Genomic DNA, 20,852 nt, shown 5'->3' on the forward strand with positions numbered 1-20,852 from the left:
GTATGAGTATACCCAGATATCCCTCCCACCTGCACCAGCCCTTTCTCCAAAAGGAACAATGCTTGAAGGTGTTCAAATGGCCTTTTTTCACCAGTGGTTGGGAGCCTTAGCCATGGAATGGGCTGTCCTCATGCATAGTGTCCCACTGTTTTTTATTCCCATTAATGTCTTCCATTTTTAGTGTCATTTGACCCATGGAAATCCCACCCTTTCAATTTTCCCACTGTATCTGAGCGTATCAATTCTCTCAGCATCCAAATGCTTTTTGAGCACCCAGTCTAAGGCAAGCATAGCCCAATCCTAGGCAACTTCAGCAGAAAGTGGGTACCATTAGAGCAAAAGTAGTGGTGTGCTTCCTGGAAGGGATACCAGTAGCCAGAGGTGATAATAGTCCATGGTAACATACAAGGCTTCAACAAGTTCCAGGAAGCTTGACTTCAGCATTGCCTCCCTAGCTATGAGCATCACTGATTCCATTGTGTGTTTAAATGTGCTTTACCCACTTCTGCAAGTCACACGTGGGCCATTTAGAGGGTGAAAAGTGTTGGTCATTTTATAACCCCGCCCTTCTAATTTCCTGAATCTTGTGAAGCTGGCTGAGTCCCGCAGACCACTAGAGGAAGAGGTATTTCTACAGTAGGTACAACTGCTTGCACATCTCTCCCCAGAGCTGTCCCTTGACTTGGGGTGTGAATTTCAGGCCAACAGGGCTACCTGGGATACAAGAGGGTTCTCCATGGATCTGCCTTACTACCACGGACGTCTGACCAAGCAAGACTGTGAGACCTTGCTGCTCAAGGAAGGGGTGGATGGCAACTTTCTGTTAAGAGACAGCGAGTCGATACCAGGAGTCCTGTGCCTCTGTGTCTCGTGAGTAGCCTCATTTTGCACACATCTGACATCGTATGTTGAATGTGGCAATGGCTGCCACACAGTACAGGAATTCATATCCCTCAGTATTTCACTCTGACTTTGGAGTCTCAATGAGTAGAGTGAGAACTAATGGACACTGCCAGGACAGGAATGTATCTGTCCATGCTCCTCCATCTGCCTGCTCTCCCTAGTGTAAGGGCCCTGCAAGCAGACTCTGCAGCAGCAGGAGGGATATGGTGGTGGGGAAGGGAAGGGCTGCAGAAAGTATAGGGGTGCAGGGGGATGGAGCAAAGGTACAGGGGGATGGAGAAAATGTCAGAGGTCCTGTCCTCCAGAGATCTGTTTATTTGGTATGGAAAAGGCTAGGAGTTCTTTAAGAAGTTTCAATCTGAAGGACTACTTATTCTGCAGCATCCGCTTGCAATAGTTAAACTATAAATACAATCATATTTCACATTTTGTCAGATTTGTAAAGGACTTCAATATTCATCATTTCCTTTCATCCTTGTAGTCTATCGAGGCAAGCATAAGCAGTCACCATTTCATAAGTAAAGAAACAGAGACCTGAATTTCTCAAATAATTTGTTTGTGTTAAAACTCATTTGGAATTTCCAGAGTCTAAGTTAAATATGAAATTCCAGGCCGGGCGTGGTGGCTCATGCCTATAATCCCAAAACTTTGGGAGGCTGAGGCAGGTGAATCACTTGAAGTCAGGAGTTTGAGACCAGCCTGACCAACATGGCAAAACCGCATCTCTACCAAAAATACAAAAATTAAGCTGGTGTGGTGGCGTGTGCCTGTAATACTAGCTACTTGAGAGGCTGAGGCAGGAGAATCACTTGATCCCAGGAGGCAGAGGCTGCAGTGAGCTGAAATTGCACCACTGCACTCCAGCCTGGGCAATAGAGGGAGACTCTGTCCCAAAAAAAGTAAAAAGAGTGGCTGGGCATAACGTCTCACTCCTGTAATCCCAGCACTTAGGGAAGCGGAGGCAGATGAATTACCTGAGGTTGGGAGTTGGAGACCAGCCTGACCAAAAAAAGAAACCCCGTCTCTACTAAAAATACAAAATTACAGGTGTGGTGGCACATGACTGTAATCCCATCTATTTGGGAGGCTGAGGCAGGAGAATCGCTTGAACCCGGGTGGCGGAGGTTGCAGTGAGCTGAGATGGCGCCATTGCACTCCAGCCTGGGCAACAAAAGCAAAACTCCATCTCAAAAAGAAAAAAGAAAAAGAAAAAAAAAATTCCAGGCCACAGTATCAAAGAGACCCAGCTGAAGGAACTTGTTTGTGCCCAGTTTAGAAAGCAATCCTGAACAGAAATCACTAGAAACCTCCTATTTTTATGTATGTTCCTCTTTGTAAAGTAGGGACCACTGAACCTTTTACTATACCTGTAACAGAAATTAAAATCCAAGTGTCTCTTGTTAAAGAAAAAAATTGCTTAATGTCCCTTGTTAAATAATGGTTGGGAAGACTTTATTCAGGATCATCACAAAGGTACAGTGACCACTGCAATGAGCTCTTGCGGTGCAGAAGATAGATTGGACTCAACTCTGAATCCAGCATGGAGAAGTGGGAATTTATGGCCAAGGAGCAGTGTGGCTGTCAGTAGATAGAAAATTACTCAGAGGAAACATCAGGGGTAAAGTGGATTCTGGCTAAGCCAGCCTAACAGAACTGTAACTGAAGACAGGCCAGGGTGATCAGATGTTGCCTGGGGGATGGTGGAGGATGAGGAATCTGATCAGAATCTGACAGTGATCAGATAGCTAGGGTGAGGGAGGAGTCCTTGCCAAACTGACATAGTAGAGTTCTTTGCCAAAACTTGATTTTACAAGGAAGTACACAAATGGGCCTTGGAATAGGCTCAGAAGTCTGATTATAGACAAAGGTGATTGTCATTACTAATAGAATACATAGGGACATATTTCTTTCTTTAAATGGTAATGGAGATACAGGCTATTTCTCTCATACCTACATCCACAGTACCATTTAAAGAAAAATATATATTGGCAAGGCACGGTGGTTCATGCCTGTAATCCTAGCAATTTGGGAGGCTGAGGTGGGCGGATCACTGAGGTCAGGAGTTTGAGACCAGCCTGGTCAACATAATGAAACCCCCATCTACTAAAAATACAAAAATTAGCCAGGCATGGTGGGTGCACCTGTATCCCAGCTACTTGGGAGGCTGAGGCATGAGAATCACTTGAACCCAGGAGGCAGAGGTTGCAGTGAGCTGAGATTGCACCATTGCCTGTGAGACAGAGAGAGACTCTACATCTCAAATAAAATAAAATAAACAAAGAGTGGATAAGATCTGATTACATGTGGCCGGGCGCGGTGGCTCAACCCTGTAATCCCAGCACTTTGGGAGGCCGAGGCGGGCGGATCACAAGGTCAGGAGATCGAGACCACAGTGAAACCCCGTCTCTACTAAAAATACAAAAAATTAGCCGGGCGCAGTGGCAGGCGCCTGTAGTCCCAGCTACTCAGGAGGCTGAGGCAGGAGAATGGCGGGAACCCGGGAGGCGGAGCTTGCAGTGAGCCGAGATCGCGCCACTGCACTCCAGCCTGGGCAACAGCGTGAGACTCCGTCTCAAAAAAAAAAAAAAAAAAAAAAAAGATCTGATTACATGTAAATGGGATGGAGGCCTTTTTATGAAGGGGAGGATGTAGGAACAGGAGTCTAGAACTAGGTTATTTTAAAGGATTTACATACAAGGTTCCTAAAATGTAGTTTGGAAACCAGCTTTTGGAAAAGGAGGGTGGGATAAGATAATGGAGTTTTACAAGAATGGTTCTATAGATAGCAGGGAAACATGGATGATTTCTGAGCAGGGAAGTGATAAGACTGGTGAATTTAGGAACTTCGATCTGATATGGAGAAGACAATGAAGCTGGGAATTGATGGCAACGGAAACTGTTGTGCCTCTAGACGGGAGATGGTGAACAGCTAGTTGTGCTGGGGCAAGCAGTGGGAAGGGAAGAAAGAAGAAGGTGCAAGGACAGACCTTGGACAGGATCTCAGGGTATATGATCAATATTGGGATTCTCTTTTCTCTTTTCTTTTCTCTTCTCTTCTTTTCATTTCTCCTTCCTTCCTTCCCTTCCTTCCCTTCCTTCCCTTCCTTCCCTTCCTTCCCTTCCTTCCCTTCCTTCCCTTCCTTCCTTCCTTCTTTCCTTCTTTCTTTCTTTCTTTTTCTTTCTTTCTTCTTTCCTTCTTTATTTCTTTTTAGACAGTGTCTCACTCCAACTCCCAGGCTGGAGCGCAGTGGTGCGATCATGGCTCACTGCAACCTCAACCTTCTGGGTTCAAGAGATTCTCCTGTATCAGACCCCCTGAGTGTCTGGGACTACAGGTGCACGTTACCATGCCTGGTTAATGTTTAAATTTTTTGTAGACATGGGGTCTCGCTATGTCGCCCAGGCTGATTTTGAGCTCCTGGGCTCCAGCGATCCACTCACCTCGGCCTCCCAAAATTCTGGGATTACAGGCATGAGCCACTGTACCCAGCCTATATTGGGATTCTCTTCGAAAATTGATATTTATTCTCAACTGTTCTGTGGTGCATCAGCCCATCTTGCATATTCATCTAAAGCAAAGGTCACTAAGAAATGCTAAAAAATGGGCCAGGCGTGGTGGCTCACACCTGTATTCCCAGTACTTTGGGAGGCCGAGGCGGGCAGATCACCAGGTCAAGAGATCAAGACCATCCTGGCCAACATGGTGAAACTCTGTCTCTACTAAAAATACAAAAATTAGCTGGGTGTGGTGGCACAAGCCTGTAGTCCCAGCTACTCAGGAGGCTGAGGCAGGAGGATTGCTTGAACCCAGGATGCGGAGGTTGCAGTGAGCCAAGATCGCATCACTGCACTCCAGCCGGGTTACAGAGCGAGACTCCGTCTCAAAAAAAAAAAAAAAGAAAAGAAAAGAAAAGAAAAGAAAAGAAAAAAAGAAAAGAAAAGAAATGCTAGAAAATGAAAGTAAATCAAGTGGAGAGGCAAAAATAAATATTTGTTAAGCCCCGCACATAATCAGGTCTCACCTGCCTTCCTATGCATGTCACTGAAAGGCAAACAAAATTTCATTCACCCTCAGGCTTAAGGCTCAGGTCAAGTGACCCCTGAAGCTACCTCCTCATAGGGCTTTTTAAAAACTTATTATCACACAGATAAGTATGGACTATTAAATTCTAGTTGTTCAACAGATATTTGAATTCTCTCATATGTCAGTGTGCTAGACACTTGGTTGATGCCTTCAACACAGCTCAGAGCCTAGTGGGGAAAATAAAGAAGTAAACAGACACTGTGATGCACATGATAATTGTGATGATTAGACTATCATTAGGGCACTGTAGAGCTGACAGCAAAAAGGGGAGAACCAGATATTGGAGCTGAGACTTTAGGAGAATGAGTGGAACCTTCATTCATTCAACAAGCATATATTGAGCACTTATTATGTTCCATGCGTGGTCCTAAGCACTGGTAATACAGTGATAAATACTACTGGCAATGTTTCTGCCCTCATGAAGTTAATTTCAGTAAGAGGAGAAAATATGATGAAAATGAAACAGAGTCATATGACAGGGAGAGACACAGCAGCTGCTTTCCGTTGGGTACAGGAAAGGTTTCTCTGAAGAGGTCGCGTCAACCATTCATGCTTCAAGATACAACCCTTTGCAAGCAAAGCAAGAATTACTATTATGATACAAGTGTTAGCTTGCTTGTCTTCACTGACACAGAAAAAAAGTTACCATGTAGGTGTTTTCTATGAGCCAAACATTTTGCTAAGCATGGTACATGCATTATCTTATTTGTCCTTTGCAATCCCTTTGCAGTAGGTGACATGATCACTACTTTGTGAGAAAATAAACTGTAACTTCTTGTTTAATAACTTGCCTAGGGCCAAATTGCTAATACATTATTACGTTCCGTCTCTTACCAATGTCCCCAGCTTCACTGAAATATGTTTCAGGTATTCACCTAAGATCTGTGTTATAAAATGCCCAAGCAGGGGACCTAGGGCTTGGGAGTGGACTCTGATATGCAGTGTCCCCTTCTTCTCTGCTGCATTAAAATGGGTCTTCCCCAGACATCCAGCTTTAAAATTTCTCTCTTTTGTACTCTTTTCCTTTATTTCTCAGACCGGCCGACACTTAGGGAAAATAGAAAAGAACCTACATTGAAATATTGGGGGCTGGTTCCCCCGATACTTCAGCACTTTCACAAAGCTAAATATCTAGTGATGAAAATACTGTGAGAAAGGTTAGAAATAAAGGAAGGAAGTCACAGAGAGAGCTGACATAGGAGCATATAGCACTAACCAGAAAGCTATGTGGTAACTGTGGACAGGAAATGTTTTCTGATCTTAAAATACAATAGAGTGTCTAGAAAACTCCAGTGTGTAAAATTTGTCTGTGTAGTGTGACTTTGTGAGTGTCTAAACTAAGTCAGCCTTTATCATCAGTAGAATTAAATGGAGTAGGTATTAGGAGGTGCAAAGGGTTCATCCGTAAGTGTGAAGAAAAGGAGGATGTTGCAAAGCCATAGGAAGGCTGCAGGTGAGGAAGACCTGAGCCCTAACCTAATGTGTGCTCTCATTAAGAAGAATAATGGCAATGTCTATCTATTGCCTTGAGAGTCACTTATGAGTCTCAGATTCTGAGACTTTTGGAAGGATTGTAGAGAACAGAAAGAAAAGAAATGATCCATTTTGTTGTGGTGGTTTATCAAGCTAATGAAAGTTCATTTTAGAAAAATCAAATATAGAGAAAGGTATAAAAAACAAAACAAATTATATCAGTCTCACCACTCTGAAATCACCATTTTTAATATTTTGGCATACATCTCTCCAGGCTTTTCTCTTTGCATCTATAAGCCAATGTATGTACATAAATGGTTCATTATACATGATTGCTTGCAACCTGTTTTTTCCATAATTGTAGGTATCCTTCCCCATCAAAGAAAGCAGGTCATCCCTTTATGACTGCTTAGTATTTTATTGACTTGATACATCATAATGTATACATATCATACATTAGAATATTTTCAATTTTCATTTCCAATTTAGTCCAGTGGACTCAGTGTAATTTGGAATGATTAACATTTTTGTACTTACATCTGTGAAAGTTTGCCTCACTCTCTAGTTAGGATAAAATCCTCGATGTTTAGAAATCTTCAAGCACACTGACAAATTAGTACCACAAAAGGTTACACCACAATACACTGAGATCAGGAGCCATGATAAGGCCAGAGGTCAAGAGTCTTAAATATTTTTTTTATTGACCTGGGTTCCCCGCTTGCATCATGGCATGGAAAAACGCAGAACACATTGTTGATATTATAGGGCGCAGTCGATTCCATTTCCTTCAACTGATCTTTTGAAGGTCAGTTAAAATAAAAACTCGAACACAAACAACTTTCCCCACAACGCGGCCGGGCGCGGTGGTTCAAGCCTGTAATCCCAGCACTTTGGGAGGCCGAGACGGGCGGATCACGAGGTCAGGAGATCGAGACCATCCTGGCTAACACGGTGAAACCCCGTCTCTACTAAAAAATACAAAACACTAGCCGGGCGAGGTGGCGGGCACCTGTAGTCCCAGCTACTCGGGAGGCTGAGGCAGGAGAATGGCGTGAACCCGGGAGGTGGAGCTTGCAGTGAGCTGAGATCCGGCCACTGCACCCCAGCCTGGGCGACAGAGCAAGACTCTGTCTCAAAAAAAAAAAAAAAAAAAACTTTCCCCACAACAATGGCCACAACATGAGACCATGCTAATCTGTGGACTGTTCATGCACTGAGCAAGGACTCAGAGATCCGTGCACAGCACCTCATGGAATGATCACTTTGAAAGCTAAATAGATAAGAGTAAAACAATTCAAAGATATGGGAAAACTTAGAGGCCCTGTATTCCAGCCTTTTTGAACCTCAACTGAGAAATTAATGCCTAAGATTTTTAAATGATTTTTATAAGCCCAGTGTATTTCTCATAAATGTTGACAATGATTTCCATAGAATAAACAAAAAGGTAGGCTCCACTGGGTATCAGTCTCACACTGAGAGTCAAGACACCACATATTTCTTGAGAATATAACTGCAAAAATAGGACTTTTTCTATCTGATGTCAAAACCCAATCATGAAAACACCAAAAACATATGTGTATAAGGAATTAAAATTTAGTTTATATATTGGAAAGATAAATTATATTCATCTACTTTTTAATGCCATGAATATGTCTTACAGTTTTATTGAGGTATCATTGACATAAAATAAAAAGTGTATAATTTGATGGATTTTGACATATGTATGTACACCTATGAAACTAACACGACCAGGCCGGGCGCGGTGGCTCAAGCCTGTAATCCCAGCACTTTGGGAGGCCGAGACGGGCGGATCACGAGGTCAGGAGATCGAGACCATCCTGGCTAACCCAGTGAAACCCCGTCTCTACTAAAAAATACAAAAAACTAGCCAGGCAAGGTGGCGAGTGCCTGTAGTCCCAGCTACTCGGGAGGCTGAGGCAGGAGAATGGCGTAAACCAGGGAGGCGGAGCTTGCAGTGAGCTGAGATCCAGCCACTGCACTCCAGCCTGGGCGACAGAGTGAGACTCCGTCTCCAAAAAAAAAAAAAGAAAAAGAAAAAAAAAGAAACTAACACGACCAAGATAATGAACATATTTATCACCTCCAAAACTTCCCTTGCACCCCTTTGTAATTTCTCGTTACCATACCTCCCACCTATGCCCAGACTCCAGGCCACCGCGATGGGCTTTCTGGCACTATAGATTAATGTGTATTTTTCCAGAATTTAATATAAATCAAATCATAGAGTATATAGTCATTTTTGTCTAACTTCTTTTATTTGGAATAATTATTTTGAGATCCATCTATGTTGTTGCATGCATCAATAGTTCATCCTTTTGCATTGCTGAATAGTGCTCCATTGTAGGGATGTATCCCAGATTAGTTACTCATTTATAACTATTACAACTAAAGTTGCTATGAATATTTGTCACTAAGTCCTTGTGTGGGCATATGCTTTCATGTCTCCTGGGTAAATAATCAGGATTAGAACAGCTAAGTTGTGTGTTCTACGGAGGCTTATCTTTTTTTAAGAAACTGCCAAACTGTTTTCCAAAGTGATCATGCTATCTCACCATTCCTATGGGCATTACATGAGTTCTGATTGCTCCACATCCTTACCAACATGTGGAACAGTCAGTCTTTTACATTTTAACTGTATTAGTAAGTGTGTAGTGATATCTCATTGTGAGTTGAATTTGCATTTCACTAATGACTAATGATACTGAGTATCTTTAAGAGTGCTTATTTGCCATCCGTGTGTTTTCTTTTCTTTTTTTATTGAGGTTCAACAGCAGATTTTACTTTTTTGCTTTTTTTTTTTTTTTTTTTTTTTTTTTTTTTTTGAGATGGAGTCTTGCTCTGTCTCCCAGGCTGGAGTGCAGTGGCCGGATCTCAGCTCACTGCAAGCTCCGCCTCCCGGGTTTACGCCATTCTCCTGCCTCAGCCTCCCGACTAGCTGGGACTACAGACGCCCGCCACCTCGCCCGGCTAGTGTTTTGTATTTTTAGTAGAGACGGGGTTTCACCGTGTTAGCCAAGATGGTCTCGATCTCCTGACCTCGTGATCCGCCCGTCTCGGCCTCCCAAAGTGCTGGGATTACAGGCTTGAGCCACCGCGCCCGGCCTACTTTTTTGCTTTTAAAGACTTAACTAAAGTCTACTTCAAGTAAAATAAACTGTACATATTTAAAGTATACAATCTAATTCATTTTATTTTATTTGATAGATAAAATTGCATGTACTTATTGTGCGCAATGTGATGTTTTAAAATATATATATACGTCACGGAATGACTAAATCTAGCTAATTAACATATGCATTACCTCATCAAGTTATCATTTTTGTAGTGAGAAAACTTAAAATCTCCTCTCTGCATTTTTCAAAAATATGATATATGGTTATTATTTTGTTTTTTTTTTTGAGATGGAGTCTCACTCTGTCACCTAGGCTGGAGTGCAGTGGCACCATCTTGGCTCACTGCAACCTCCACCTCCTACATTCAAGTGATTCTCCTGTCTCAGCTGCCTGAGTACCTGGGATTAGAGACATGTGCCACCACACCCAGCAAACTTCTGTATTTTTAGTAGAGACAGGGTTTCACCATGTTGGCCAGGCTGGTCTTGAATTCTGACCTCAGGTGATCCACCTACCTTGGCCTCCCAAAGTGCTGGGATTACAGGCCTGAGCCACTGTGCCCTGCCTAAGAATATACGGTTATTAACTATAGTCATCATGTGGTACAACAGATCTAACTGAAATTTTGTATTCTTTGACCAATATCTACCCAGTCCTCTCCCTCTCACTGTCAGTGCCTGAGAACCACCATTCTACTCTTCAGTTTTATGAGATCAACTTTTTTTAGATGCCATACATGAGTGAGACCATGTGGTATTTTTCTTTCTGTGCCTGGCTTATTTCACTTAGGATAACATCCTCCAGATTTATCCATGTTGTTGCAAGTAACAGGATTTTATTTTTCTATGGCTGAATAATATTCCATTTTGTGTGTGTGTGTGTGTGTGTGTGTGTGTATAACTTTCTTCATTCATCTATTAATCAACTTAGGTTGATTCCATGTCTTGGCTATTGTGACTAATGCTGCAATAGAAGTGGGAGTACAGATATTTCTTCAACATACTAGATTCATTTCCACTGGATATATACACAGTTATATACACAGTAGTGAGGTTATATAGTAATTATATATACATACACACACACATATATACACATATATACATTTTTTTTCAGACAGAGTCTCGCTCTGTCGCTCACTGCAACCTCCGCCTCCTGGGTTCAAGTGATTCTCGTGCCTCAGCCTCTCGAGTAGATGGGATTACAGGCACATGCCACCACACCCAGTTAATTTTTGTATTTTTAGTAGAGACAGAGTTTCACCATGTTGGCCAGGCTGGCCTGGAACTCCTGACCTCATGATCTGCCCACCTCAGCCTCCCAAAGTGTTGGGATTACAGGCGTGAGCCACCGCGCCCGGCCAGTAATTCTATTTTTAATTTTTTGAGGAACCTCCGTACTGTTTTTCATATGGCTATACTAATTTACATTCCCATCAGCATTGGACAAGGGTTTCCCTTTCTCTATATCCTTTGTCTTTTTTGATAATAGCCATTCTAACAGGCATGATGGTGGGTGCCTGTAATCCCTGTAATCCCCGCTACGCAGGAGGCTGAGGCAGGAGAATCGCTTGAACCCGGGAGGTGGAGCTTGCAGTGAGCCGAGATCGCGCCACTGCACTCCAGCCTGGGCGACAGAGCGAGACTCCGTCTCAAAAAAAAAAAATAAATAAATAAAAAAAGTTTTTTTTTGAGGGATTGAAGATTAACAAAGTATTGCATATGAAATATAACGATAGATGTTACCTGGATTTGCATAGAACATTATGATTCAAACAGTCATTTTTTTTTCCACAGGTTTAAAAATATTGTCCATACGTACCGAATCTTCAGAGAGAAACATGGGTATTACAGGATACAGGTAAGAACAAAAAAGGACAGCAACAACAGCAACAAAAAAGTTGGGGGAGAAGAACCTGGGAACATGTCTTTTACCTGAGCCATGACTGTATGAAAGCATTCTAAAAAGGAAAGCACAATGCAGAGATGAGAGTCAGATCGAGTTAACCTGGTTTTTCCCTGAAGAGAAATAGGAAGGTTCTGGGCTTGGATTCTACTTTTTTGTTGTTGTTTTGTTTTGTTTAGACGGAGTCTCACTCTGTTGCCCAGGCTGGAGTGCATTGGCCGATCTGGGCTCACTGCAACATCCGCCTCCCGGGGTCAAGCGATACTCCTGCCTCAGCCCCCAAACTCCCCCAGCCACCCAGTATCCGGGACTACAGGCGCACTCCATCACCCCCAGCTAATTTTTGTATTTTCAGTAGAGACGGGGTTTTACCCTGTTAGACAGGATGGTCTCAATCTCCTGACCTCGTGATCTGCCCGCCTCGGCCTCCCAAAGTGCTGGGATTACAGGCGTGAGCCGCCGCACCCGGCTGGGTTCTACTTTTGAATAACCCTCACTGTTATTCCACTGTGGCTCCTCCACTGGTCAAATGCGCCAGCTTGGACTCCAGGCAAAACCTCCGTTGAATTAGAAGACTCAGCAATGATGCAGGATGGAACTAGAAAGGGACGGTGGAAAGAGGTCAGAGTGTTTAAGAAGTCAAGTGTGCCCAGTAGCTGTATGAAAATATAGTGGGAAGCATCAGATAGCTGAAAGTCTTAGGGTTTAATTTTTATGGTTTACTGAGAGCTAAGAAGAAAAACATTTTGCTTATTTTAAATTTAGTTATCTGGCTTAAGAAGTAGAGTATAATAAACATAATTGAATTGTAATTGCTAACAGAGAATCCTGAAATAATCTTTCTCAAACACTTATATATAAGGTTTAGGGGACTACAGATTTCTAAGAATCTCCAGTATATTAATGTTTACTCTGAATATCTGAAAGAGACTAGAATATAAAATGATCCCCAAACACTTCACTTACGTTATTTTTCTTTTGCTATAGAGGATGATAATTGAGGCAGCTGGCAAAAATTGAATAAATTTAAATTTTGAATAAGATTAACAAATAGTACTGTATCAAAGTTAATTTCCTGATTTTAATCATTGTAGTATGGTTATGTAATATCTTTACATTTAAAGAAATACTGAAGTATTTAAAGGGATATTATGTCTGCAAATTAACTGTGAAAATAGCTTATATATGTGTGCATATATACATACACAATATATGTGTATATATTTGGAAAGAGAATAAAAAGCAAATATAAAATGTTAACATTTGGGGGTGGGTGCAATATATGGTAGTTTTTAAAAACTATTTTTGCAGGTTTGCTATGTCTGAAATAATTTCAAGATAAAATGTCTTATAAAAAGCAACTTATTTTAAAACATTTTTTTCCTGTTTATTCTTTGGGAAATTCTGGATAATTCCTCAGTACCCTGTTTTGTCTCTTGTGTGGACAAAATAGAGAGAGAAATCCAAATCATTTGTAACTCAGACACAAAAAGGCGTTTCACTGGGGAGCAGCTCTGTGCTCAGAAGCCTGCAGTGATGATGCCTTTTGTTGAAGTGACTGCATTAAAGGAACCTCCTTGCAGATGACTTTGATGTCAGCCTGTGCCTCTAATACAGAGGTTAATCAGGCTGCATGTCAGAAAACCTCCTGATCGCCACCCCCTTCTCTAGTCTGACATAGCAGCCATATGAAAACCACAGTGATGATCAAGAAAACCAAATACACAAGAGCAGAGGAAGAAAATCTGTGTGTGTGTTGGTGTGTAAGACAGAGTCTTGCTGTCACCCAGACTGGAGTGCAGTGATGTGATTTTGGCTCACTGCAACATCCATGTCCTGGTTCAAGCGATTCTCCTGCCTCAGCCTCCCAAGTAGCTGGGATTACAGGCATCTGCCACCACGCCCAGCTAATTTTTTGTATTTTTAGTAGAGATGGGGTTTTGCCATGTTGACCAGGCTGGTCTCGAACTCCTGACCTCAAGTGATCCACCCACCTTGGCCTCCTAAAGCGCTGGGATTACAGGTATGAGCCACTGTGCCTAGCCAGAAAATTCTTTTTATTTTAAAATTATTTCTAAAAGGTTATATTAGAAAATAGTACTTGGTGGGCTGGGGGCAGTGGCTCATGCCTGTAATCGCAACACTTTGGGAGGCTGAGGTGGGCAGATCACAAGGTCAGGAGATTGAGACCAACCTGGTTAACATGGTGAAACCCTGTGTCTACTAAAAATAGAAAAAAAAAAAAATTAGCTGGGCGTGGTGGCGGGCACCTGTAGTCCCAGCTACTCAGGAGGCTGAGGCAGGAGAATAGCATGAACCCAGGAGGCGGAATTTGCAGTGAGCCACGATCGCGCCACTGCACTCCAGCCTGGGTGACAGAGTGAGACTCTGTCTCAAAAAAAAAGTACTTGGTGTATAGCTGATAAACAGAAAACAATCATTTACAACTTAACTGAGTTGTGTTGCCATTCCCACTTTCTATTTACATTGGGACTTTTTTGGTTTTGTTTTGCTCACATGGAGATTCTGAATTCATCAAGTATACAAATTGCATATTTTAAATTCATCAAGTATACAAATTGCATATTTTAAATTCATCAAGTATACAAATTGCATATTTTAAATTCATCAAGTATACAAATTGCATATTTTAAAGACATGGAATGCCCTTCGGTGATAGACTGGATAAAGAAAATGTGGTATGTATACACCATGGAATACTAAGCAGCCTAACTGATCTCCAAATTTGAAAAACCAAATCAGAGGCTGGTGGTTCACCTTTTAAAGTCAATAAAGAGAATCAGCCCCAGCTTGAGATGGAGAGGATCGAAATTAGAGTTGGAAACATGTATGGTAAAATCTCTCACATGGGGGTCAGAAAGAAGCTTAGGTCAAAAAAGAATGAAATCATGTCCTTTGCAGGGACGTGGATGGAGATGGAGGCCATTACCTTTAGCAAACTCATGCAGGAACAGAAAACCAAATACCGCATGTTCTCACTTGTAAGTGGGAGCTGAATGATAAGAGCACATGGACACACAGAGAAAAACACACGCTGGGGTCTGATGGAGGGCTCAAGGTGGGAGGAGGGAGAGAATCAGGAAGTATAGCTAGTGAATGCTGGGCTTAATACCTGGGTAATGGGATGATCTGTGCAGCAAACCACCACGGCACATGTTTACCTATGTAACGAACCTGCACATCCTGCACATGTACCCCTGAACTTAAAATAACAGTTGGAATTTTGTTTTTTAATTGCGTTTTTGCATTCCCATCAGAAGTCCACTTCCGATAGTCCCCTAAGATAGCAAAGCCTGCCTGTAGGGTACAGACATAAACTCTTATAGGGTTACCCTTCACAGTGTATCTGCGAGTACTGCCCCAGATAAACTTGCCAAGGATGAGGTTCACTCGATACTATGGACTGCACTGGGATCCCTTGACTGCAAATCCTCTTTACTCAGAGTGGCTCAAGTCAGAGGTTGGTCTTAAAAATGAGAGTTTCTGTGAACCGGAAGTGGTGTGAGCTCCCGCCACTTGTGTTTTCAGTTTTTCAGCTCATAGGGGCAGCCCTGAAAAAACCACTGCTTTGAGAAGTGTCACATTTCACACGCAGTTGCATGATAATGAGTGATCTCCTTTCTTGTATTTTTGCAGACGGCAGAAGGTTCTCCAAAACAGGTCTTTCCAAGCCTAAAGGAACTGATCACCAAATTTGAAAAACCAAATCAGGGGATGGTGGTTCACCTTTTAAAGCCAATAAAGAGAAGCAGCCCCAGCTTGAGATGGAGAAGATCAAAATTAGAGTTGGAAACATTTATGGTAAAATCTCTCACATGTGGGTCAGATAGGAATCTTAATCCTATTTCCACCAACGCCTTTGTAAACTCAATACAGATACATGCTCTTTTCTATGACATTATCTCTAAAAAGCTTCATCCTACTAAGAGCAATTTCCATTTTGTTGAGAAGTGGTGTCTTTTAGTCCCTGAGGGCCAAGACATAGAGCTTGCTGTGTTTGCAGCCAGGATAGCAAGAGTGGTTCCTGGGCAGACAGCTGACTTCAAATTCATTCTGTGACCTTGTGCAGATGATTCAAGTTTGAGAATAAACGGGCAAATGGGCAGGTTTTCAAATGAAAAAATCACGTTAGCCCTTCAACCCCTCCCCAAAGCTTATACTGTTACATTTTGCTCAATATTTGCTAAGCATTCATTTATAAAGTGCTGGGTGTCAAATTATGTCAGATACATTTTTAAAGGTATTAAGCCATGGTGGAAAATGAGAGATGGTCAGTAACTCTGAGTGCAGAGAATCTCCGCTGAAGCCTCTCAAATTATATCACGAGCAGCTACTCTTCCTTACCCACACCCTTGAAATCTGCTCTCAGGAAATAATTTATTATCAGTTGCAATGTGGTTTGAATTTAACTCAGACTTCCAGAAACACTTAGGGCTTAATCCTATTTTCCCATGTTGGAATGTGTGGTTATATTCTCAGTGAAAGGGACTGCAGTTATCAGTGGCAGGTGATGGGATGAGATCAGATGTCCTCCCTAGGGAGAGGGACAGAGGACAGAGAGTTCTCTGGGAGCCTGCGATCACTCCATGCCATTCTACTCTGTCTGCAGCAAAGTCACCCTTTAGGCTGCCATAGCCGGCTTCTCATCTCCCCAGCAAGGCTAAGCATAAAATCCCTTCCCTACTATTGTGTCCCTGTCCCCCCAGTCCCCATGAAGGGCAGTGTGTACTCATGGACACACACAAAAAATCACTTTCTATAGGTCTAGCTGCAGATGTAGTCCCACAGCTACTCCCCCCACCTCCCGCCAAATTTATGGAATAAAAAGTATAAAATGTGGCAGATCTGGAAACCCAGGAATGTATCTGTGCTGCAGCCCTTAGGCAAACCCAGATGAGTTGCTGGGACTGGTTGGGGTGGTGGTAGTACTTGTCTTGACAATGACAAAAGAATCACAGATCCTAGGAGGAGAACCCTCAGAAATCTTCCTCAAGACCTGGGCATGAATCTCACTCCACCAACTTTCCATACCGGGTCAGTGCTGACACAGCGGGCTCCAAAATTCTCAGCTACCGAAGAGGAAATCTTCCCCATCAACCTCTTCCTCCCATTCCTGTTGCTTTCTTAGAACAAACTTCAGATGTTCTCACTCCAAGGGAGGCGCAGGTTTCTCACTGGTGAATGGAGACACTTGTGCTGGAATCTCTGAGGCTTGGCTTATAAAGGGATCCCGTTTTGTTAGGAGGGCTCCCTGTAGTACCCCGGCTTTGAAGATATAACTTTGAGGTGGCATCAAATTGGCTCTGTGCCTGGGGAGGGGTCTTCTTTCCTTTGAGGGGGGTTGTTTGATATGACCTCTGGGTGTGGTCTCATGGCTGGTCTTCTGCTTTTTTTTCCCCTCCAAAGAACAGTAACAGCGATTATGTGGATGTCTTGCCTTGAAGATAAGGCTGCCAGACAAAGCAAGTTAAGGAGATGAGTAACAGTTCTCGCTGGTGACCCACTTCTGCAGGCGTAGGTCCAGAGCACCAAACTCTAGTGGGCAATTCAGACTTTCCTGTTTGTGTAACTGAAGATGTTCTGCCCACCAGCACCAGAGGTCGCTCTCCACATCCCTGCCTCCCAGACATACACCAGGAGCAATTTCAAAGCCCTCTCCAGTTTCACTCTTCTTTCTCGGAATGGGACAGCCTAAACCTTTTCCCCTTGACTTGTTAAAGATACCGTCCTACATCATGGTTGACACCCTCCTTCGGACCATACAGTCAGAGGGGCAGCTTCATACAGAGGAGGGCACACTTGTCTGTGAGTCTGAAGCCCCAAGTTCCAGTCCTGCGGCTATGTGACTTTGAACACATTTCTTCCCATCTCCAGGTCTTAGTTTCTTTGTCTATGTGGTTGGGTAGGATGATAGACATTGCCCCAGTCTCTCTGTTGAGCCTGCTTGTGTTAGGTGAAGGTGAGGGATTGGGAGTGATGGAGATGCATACAGATCAGCACCTTCTCTGTACCTGCTGGACCCACACGTGCACCCTTCTCCCTCCAGCCTGGGCTACTCTCCTTCTGGTTCTTCTTTCTAATCTTAAACTTCCTGGTGAGCATTGCCCCAGTCACACTTTCTCCCTGATTTTGCTTAATTCCACTTATGCATCGGCCACTTCAACAGCAATAATGTGGTTCTGTACAGTGATGTATGTGGAGATTTCTGAAATATTCTATGTGTGATTTCTGTTCCCAGTTAGGTTCTAAGTGCCATCAAAGCACAGTTGGGTCTCCCTTGTATCTTCCACAGTGTGTAGAAATTTGTGCTACTCAGAGCTGTGCCTAGTTCATAGAAATTGACTGGAAGCACATTGCTGAGGGAGGTTTGTTGAATTGGTTTTTAAGGTTTATTGAAATTGATTTGTTGAATTTTTCTGCTAGTTCAAAATGTGAATTAGGACCTGGTTAGTTTGAAAGGTACCGAATTCTGTGCCCTTTCTCTTACCTATCATCAAATTGTAGTAATTTGTTTCACCCCACTGGACTTATCTTCAGAGTTTTTAAAGAGAGGAGCTCTAGACTTAGAGGTAACATGAACAGACTAACAGACATTGTGACTGGAGCCCCCAAATGTGGACCCCGAGATTTGGGGTCACAGTAATTTACGGCTACTACTCCCTGTGTCTCGTACATAGGACAAATGTCCTCTTTTACTTTTCAAAACTGACTTAGGTATTCATGGACCTTGATTCTTCCATATACATTTTATAATAAATATGTGAAATTGCTCAAAATCTCTTTTTGGAATTTTGAATGAACTTGCAACAAATTTGTAAATAGGGGAGAACTGACACTCTTGCGATGTTTTCCCATGCATAAACGTGCCGCATCATGTTCTCGGGTCATCTTTTTTGCCCTTTCATGGAGTTGTAAATTTTCACAACCAAAGTCTTGTATATGCTGTTAGATTAATTCCTATTTCTAGTTGCTGTAAATGATATCTTATATTTTATTACATTTCTAATAGGCTATGGTGTTGGTGAAATGTTAACCCTCTCATTAGATCTACTAGTTTGCTTGTTGATTCTATTGTGTTTTCTATGTAAATGATTTTGTCAGCTATAAATAATAATGTTTTATTCTCTTTCCTTGCAATACCTATGCTCATTTATTTTTTGTGTTTACCCATTGGTTAGGGCCTCCTCTATACATTAAACAGTTCATAGTCATGATAGTGAGTATTCTTATGCTGTTCCCAGTATTACAGGGACTGCTTAGAAATTTTCTCTATTTAAACATGATGTTTGTTGTAGCCTTGTTAAAGCCTGTAATTTTTACCAGAAATATTTTAACATTTATTGTTATTTTTTTCTACATCTATTGAGATAGTCACATTCCTTTTGTCTTCACTCCATTATAAAGGTAAGTTACCTTAATAAAATTGTTGATATCATATCATCCTTGCATTGTTTAACTTGATCATATCGTATTATTTTTCATAAACTGTGGAATTTGGTAAGTTAATATTTCATTTAAGATTTTTGCATTAAAACTCATAAACCAAATGGAACTATAATTTACTGAATCATGGTTATACTGTTCATATAAAGCGAAGAAAAGTCTTTCTCCTTTTACCATTTTCTGCAACAACTTCTTAAGGTAAAGGTTATTTGTTCCTGACTGTGTGTGGTGGCTCACACCTGTAATCCAAGCACTTAGGGAGGCCTAGGTGGGAGGATCACTTGAGGTCAGGAGCTCAAGATCAGGCTGGCCAACATGGTGAAACCCTGTCTCTACGAAAATACAAAAACGTAGCTAGGTGTGGTGGCACACGCCTATAATCCCAGCTACTCAGGAGGATGAGGTGGGAGAATTGCTTGAACCCGGGAGGTGGAGGTTGCAGTGAGCCAAGATCGTGTCAGGGCACTCCAGCCTGGGTGACAGAGTGAGACCCTATCTCAAATAAATAAATAAATAAATAAATAAATAAATAAATAAATAAAATAAAATAAACTTATCTGTTCCTTGACATTTTTTATTACAGTACTTTCTTATAAAACTGAGTTTGAGACTCTGGTGGGGTGGGGTGGGGTGGAGTGGGGGGACATCTTCAATTACTATTTAAATATTAACACTCATTGATTTATTAAAATATTTTGCCAATTTTGACCTTTTTTGTTTTTCCAGAAGTTTATCAATTTTGTCTGTTTTCACAATTATTGGCAGATAGTTCGTAATATTCTTGCATTATTTTAATGCTTTCTTGTGTCTGTAGCCACATCTCCTTTCTCACTCTGTGTCTTATTTGGATCTTACCCTTTTATATTTATTGATCTTATCTATCTTATTAGTCTTTTCAAAGCCAGCTTTTGGTTTTGTTAATCTTTTTTGTTACTGTTTTTAATTGTTATTCTCTATTTATTTGATTGCCAGCCTCCTTTTAGGGGGGCTTATCTGACTTATTTGCAATACTTATTATTTTCTAATAAATATATTTAAAGTTACGAATTTATCTCAAAGTACTATTTTAGCTATATCCCATAAATTTTAACACAAATAGTGTTTATTCCTGTTCAGGTCAAAGTATTTTTAATTCTTGTAAAAGTATCTTCTTCAATCCAAAAACTATTTTTGTAGTTTATAATTGTTTTCAAACATACATTTTTAGTTATTTTAGTATAGATTTCAAACTATAACACGTTAAGATTGGATAACAGCTTGACTTCAGTTTCTGAGGTTTCCTTGCTGACCTGGTATGTGTGAACATTCTGCGACTGTTTCATTTGTTTGAATTGCTCTTTCCATTCATTTTAAAGCTCATTCTCTTTACCTCTTCCCCAGACGTATTCAAGATTATAGATTATATAAAACAAATGTTTTTATAGATTTGTATTTTTTTATCTATTTGATCTATCAGCATCAGAGAAAGATAAATCTTTCATTTTAATTATATATATAATAGTGTTTAGCTTTCTGATTATAATAGTATATTAACTTGTTTTTATCTTACCATTCTTATTTTAACTTTTTGAGTTTATGTTTTCATGTGTATATATTTTTATTACTATTTTATCATCTTCATTTGTTTCCTTTATTTTATAAAGTATTCCTCCTTATCTCTTATTAGTTTTGCCTTTATTTATATTTTATATCATATTAAAATGCTATCCCAACTTTTATTCATACTTTCCCAGTATATAATTTTCTGTCCTTCCATTTTCAAGTTTTTACACCTTTTTTCTCTGCCTTCTGTGGACACAATATTGCTAGATCTTTTTTTTTCCAATTTAAGATTCTCTCCTTTTGTTTGGTGAGTTCAATACACATGTTTATTATAATTTGTTCTATTG

At 41.3% G+C, this 20,852-nt stretch overlaps 1 protein-coding gene across 2 annotated transcripts; it reads left to right on the top strand.

The window, feature by feature from the left end:
• Positions 1 to 615: 615 nt before the first annotated feature.
• On the top strand, positions 616 to 19,342 carry LOC105498230 (SH2 domain containing 1B). 2 transcript variants are annotated; one of them, XM_011770231.2, is made up of 4 exons: positions 616 to 870; positions 11,391 to 11,454; positions 15,157 to 15,321; positions 16,927 to 19,342. In XM_011770231.2, the coding sequence occupies exons 1-4, from the start codon at positions 737 to 739 to the stop codon at positions 16,960 to 16,962; spliced, it is 399 nt and encodes a 132-aa protein (XP_011768533.2). In that variant the 5' UTR covers positions 616 to 736; the 3' UTR covers positions 16,963 to 19,342. The 2 variants fall into 2 exon arrangements, with proteins under 2 accessions (XP_011768533.2, XP_011768532.2); XM_011770230.2 differs by having other exon boundaries at positions 634 to 870; positions 15,157 to 19,342.
• Positions 19,343 to 20,852: the final 1,510 nt, after the last annotated feature.

Source organism: Macaca nemestrina, chromosome 1 (genome assembly GCF_043159975.1).
Source record: "Macaca nemestrina isolate mMacNem1 chromosome 1, mMacNem.hap1, whole genome shotgun sequence".
Taxonomy (NCBI): Eukaryota; Metazoa; Chordata; class Mammalia; order Primates; family Cercopithecidae; genus Macaca; species Macaca nemestrina.

Excerpts from the sequence above, each read along its gene's own strand:
- LOC105498230 (XM_011770230.2), top strand. The coding sequence starts at position 737 with ATGGATCTGCCTTACTACCACGGACGTCTGACCAAGCAAGACTGTGAG. Across the intron at positions 871-11,390 it reads GTCCTGTGCCTCTGTGTCTC|GTTTAAAAATATTGTCCATA; the intron begins GTGAGTAGCCTC and ends TTTTTTCCACAG. Across the intron at positions 11,455-15,156 it reads ATGGGTATTACAGGATACAG|ACGGCAGAAGGTTCTCCAAA; the intron begins GTAAGAACAAAA and ends GTATTTTTGCAG.